General features: G+C 43.5%; 1 protein-coding gene across 1 annotated transcript in view; it reads left to right on the top strand.

Annotated features, from left to right (window-relative positions):
* Nucleotides 1–2,586, top strand: part of LOC119591819 (ryanodine receptor-like) — a 115,587-nt gene that overhangs the window by 96,574 nt on the left and 16,427 nt on the right. Inside the window, exons 13-17 of the mRNA XM_037940564.1 lie at nt 184–308; nt 564–743; nt 1,103–1,287; nt 1,483–1,673; nt 1,987–2,254. Coding sequence (XP_037796492.1) covers nt 184–308; nt 564–743; nt 1,103–1,287; nt 1,483–1,673; nt 1,987–2,254 — 949 coding nt within the window. The remainder of the gene's footprint in view (nt 1–183; nt 309–563; nt 744–1,102; nt 1,288–1,482; nt 1,674–1,986; nt 2,255–2,586) is intronic.

The raw sequence follows: 2,586 nt of genomic DNA on the forward strand, positions 1-2,586 counted from the left end.
GATGTCTATAATTCGATGTGAAACGCAAGATTAGGTTTGATTAATTAAAGCGGCATCCGTTTTTTATGGATTAAGTTAAGCCTGTAGATTTTACGTTCTTAAGATTAAACGTTTATTGATTTATGTGGCATTCCTCTTTTTTCATGTTAGATTCTGTACTGAACACTTTTTTTCCTCTCCCAGGGGTTTGGATAACATTCAGGCTTCTCGCCGTCACTCCATCCTCCTAAGAACTGTCAACCTCAAGGAAATGATCAGCTGTTTGGAAGATCTCATCAACTACTTCGCATATCCCGAAGAAGATCTAGGTAGGCCTACCTTATGCATTGTTTTTTCTAGGCAGAAAACTAAGAAATATGAAGTAACGTTGGGAACTTGTATCATATTTGTAGTCGAATCTTGGTTCTCTGATCAAAGTTGTATAAAATGTATGGGATGATAAGTGCAATCCTTTATTTCTTTATATCATCATAGTGATAAAAATAGAGATTAATCAACTTCTCTCTCTTAACTTTAGGGTTCCAGGAGTTAAATTTCCCCAATGATCTTTCTCTTCCCACCAGAACACGAGGAACGCCAGGTGGCTCTCCGCGCTCTCAGGAACCGCCAGGACCTGTTCCAAGAGGAGGGCATCCTGAACCTTATCTTAGACGCCATCGACAAGATCACAGTCATCACCTCCCAGGGCTACATGGTGGCTCTGGCGGGAGAGGAAGCTGGCCAGGACTGGGAGATCATCTCGGGTGCGTTTCCAGGGCATCTTTCTTGGCCTGTCTTGCTGTTTTTTGTCTTATTCTTTGATTATATGTTGTTGTGTTTATATGTTTCCCTTAAGAATCGTATGCATTCTAGTATTTTGTATAATTTAATGATAATGTTGTAGAATTATTTGAAAATGACGGAAAAATCCTCTGTGCACAGATGTTCAATTTCCATATACCGAAAGTTTATTTTGTGTATAGTGAGTTATCCGCAGGTTTAGTAATATGGTAGATATTTTGTAATTCAGGAAGAAATCGTTTCAGTATTTCAATCCCGTGCAATACATTGAAGTTCCCGAAACTAGCCAACGTGTTCATAAGAGTGATTCTCCTTCTGACAGGATACCTGTACCAGCTGCTGGCGGCGGTGATTAAGGGTAACCATACCAACTGCTCCCAGTTCGCCAACAGCCACCGCCTCAACTGGCTGTTCTCCCGCTTGGGCTCCGCTGGCGAGGGCACCGGCATGCTGGATGTGTTGCACTGCGTCCTCATCGACTCCCCGGAGGCTCTCAATGTCATGAAGGTCAGCTGGGAATGACCTTGTGATGATCAGAATACGCTTCAGACTGTCACATCCATTGGTTATTAAAATGCATGCCATACTGTTATGCTCGTTAATTGTCCAAATACATTGGATCACAAAAAATTGGCGATTGATTTTGAGAGATTGAATTTCTTGGCGTGGCGATTGTCTAAACACACTTCGATCATGTTACAGGAAGAACATATCAAGGTCATCATCGCCCTGTTAGAGAAGTACGGCCGCGACCCCAAGGTACTGGACGTCCTCTGTTCTCTGTGCGTGGGTAACGGAACAGCTGTCAGGTCTTCGCAGAATAACATCTGTGATTACCTGCTCCCGGGTCGCAATCTCCTGCTTCAGACACAGCTCGTTGACCACGTGTCCAGGTACGAAAGCTGTGGCTGAGTTTTAAAAATGCCTATGGGATGAGTTGAATATTTTTTAAAGGTAGTTTTATTGAAGTTTTTGTTGAGATTAGAGAAGAGAGAGAAAGTGTAGTATGATGCTTACGATAAGGATGTATGCATCGCCATGTTCAGAATATAAATCTAGACTTGTTATTCTTTACTGTGGTTACTGTATTGCGCCAGTACCAAGTGTCCGTAAATCAGATAAGCAAAAAATATAATCGCATAAGCAAGAGATTTTAAGTAAAAAGCATATACCCGCCCCTGAGCTTCTGCGTCCCTCCCGTTCCAGCGCCCGCCCCAACATCTTCGTGGGCCACGTCGAGGGCTCGGCCATGTACCAGAGGTGGTACTACGAGCTCACCCTGGACCACATCGAGCAGGTGTCGCATCTGTCGCCCCACCTGCGCCTCGGCTGGGCCAACACCAAGGGCTACGTCAGCTATCCCGGAGGAGGCGAGAAGTGGGGAGGCAATGGCGTAGGCGACGACCTCTACTCCTTCGGCTTCGACGGCTCGTACCTCTGGACCGGCGGGAGGTACACGCTGGTCAATCCTCAGGTACTTCAGGAAGACGGCGAGTTAAACATAACATGCCAATCGCTTTGTTTTCTGGGATTCTTTTTTTTAAAGAATTATTATTTTTCCTCTTTTTCTTCTGAATCCGTTTTCTGACTTTCAGAAATCATTCTTCGTTTTGTTTTGTTTTTTTCTGGGTATTCTTTTTTCTTCCCTCTAAAAATCCCTTTTCCCATTTATTTTGGGCTTTCGTTTGTTTCGTAGATTTTTTTTTTCTTAAATGATTGTCTTTTTTTAGCACTAGACTCCTTGTATCTTGTAGACTGTGCTGATATATACTAATACCATAGTCGTCGAATCGTGTCCGATGGCAT

This window comes from Penaeus monodon, chromosome 29, assembly GCF_015228065.2.
Source record: "Penaeus monodon isolate SGIC_2016 chromosome 29, NSTDA_Pmon_1, whole genome shotgun sequence".
NCBI classification, from domain to species: Eukaryota; Metazoa; Arthropoda; class Malacostraca; order Decapoda; family Penaeidae; genus Penaeus; species Penaeus monodon.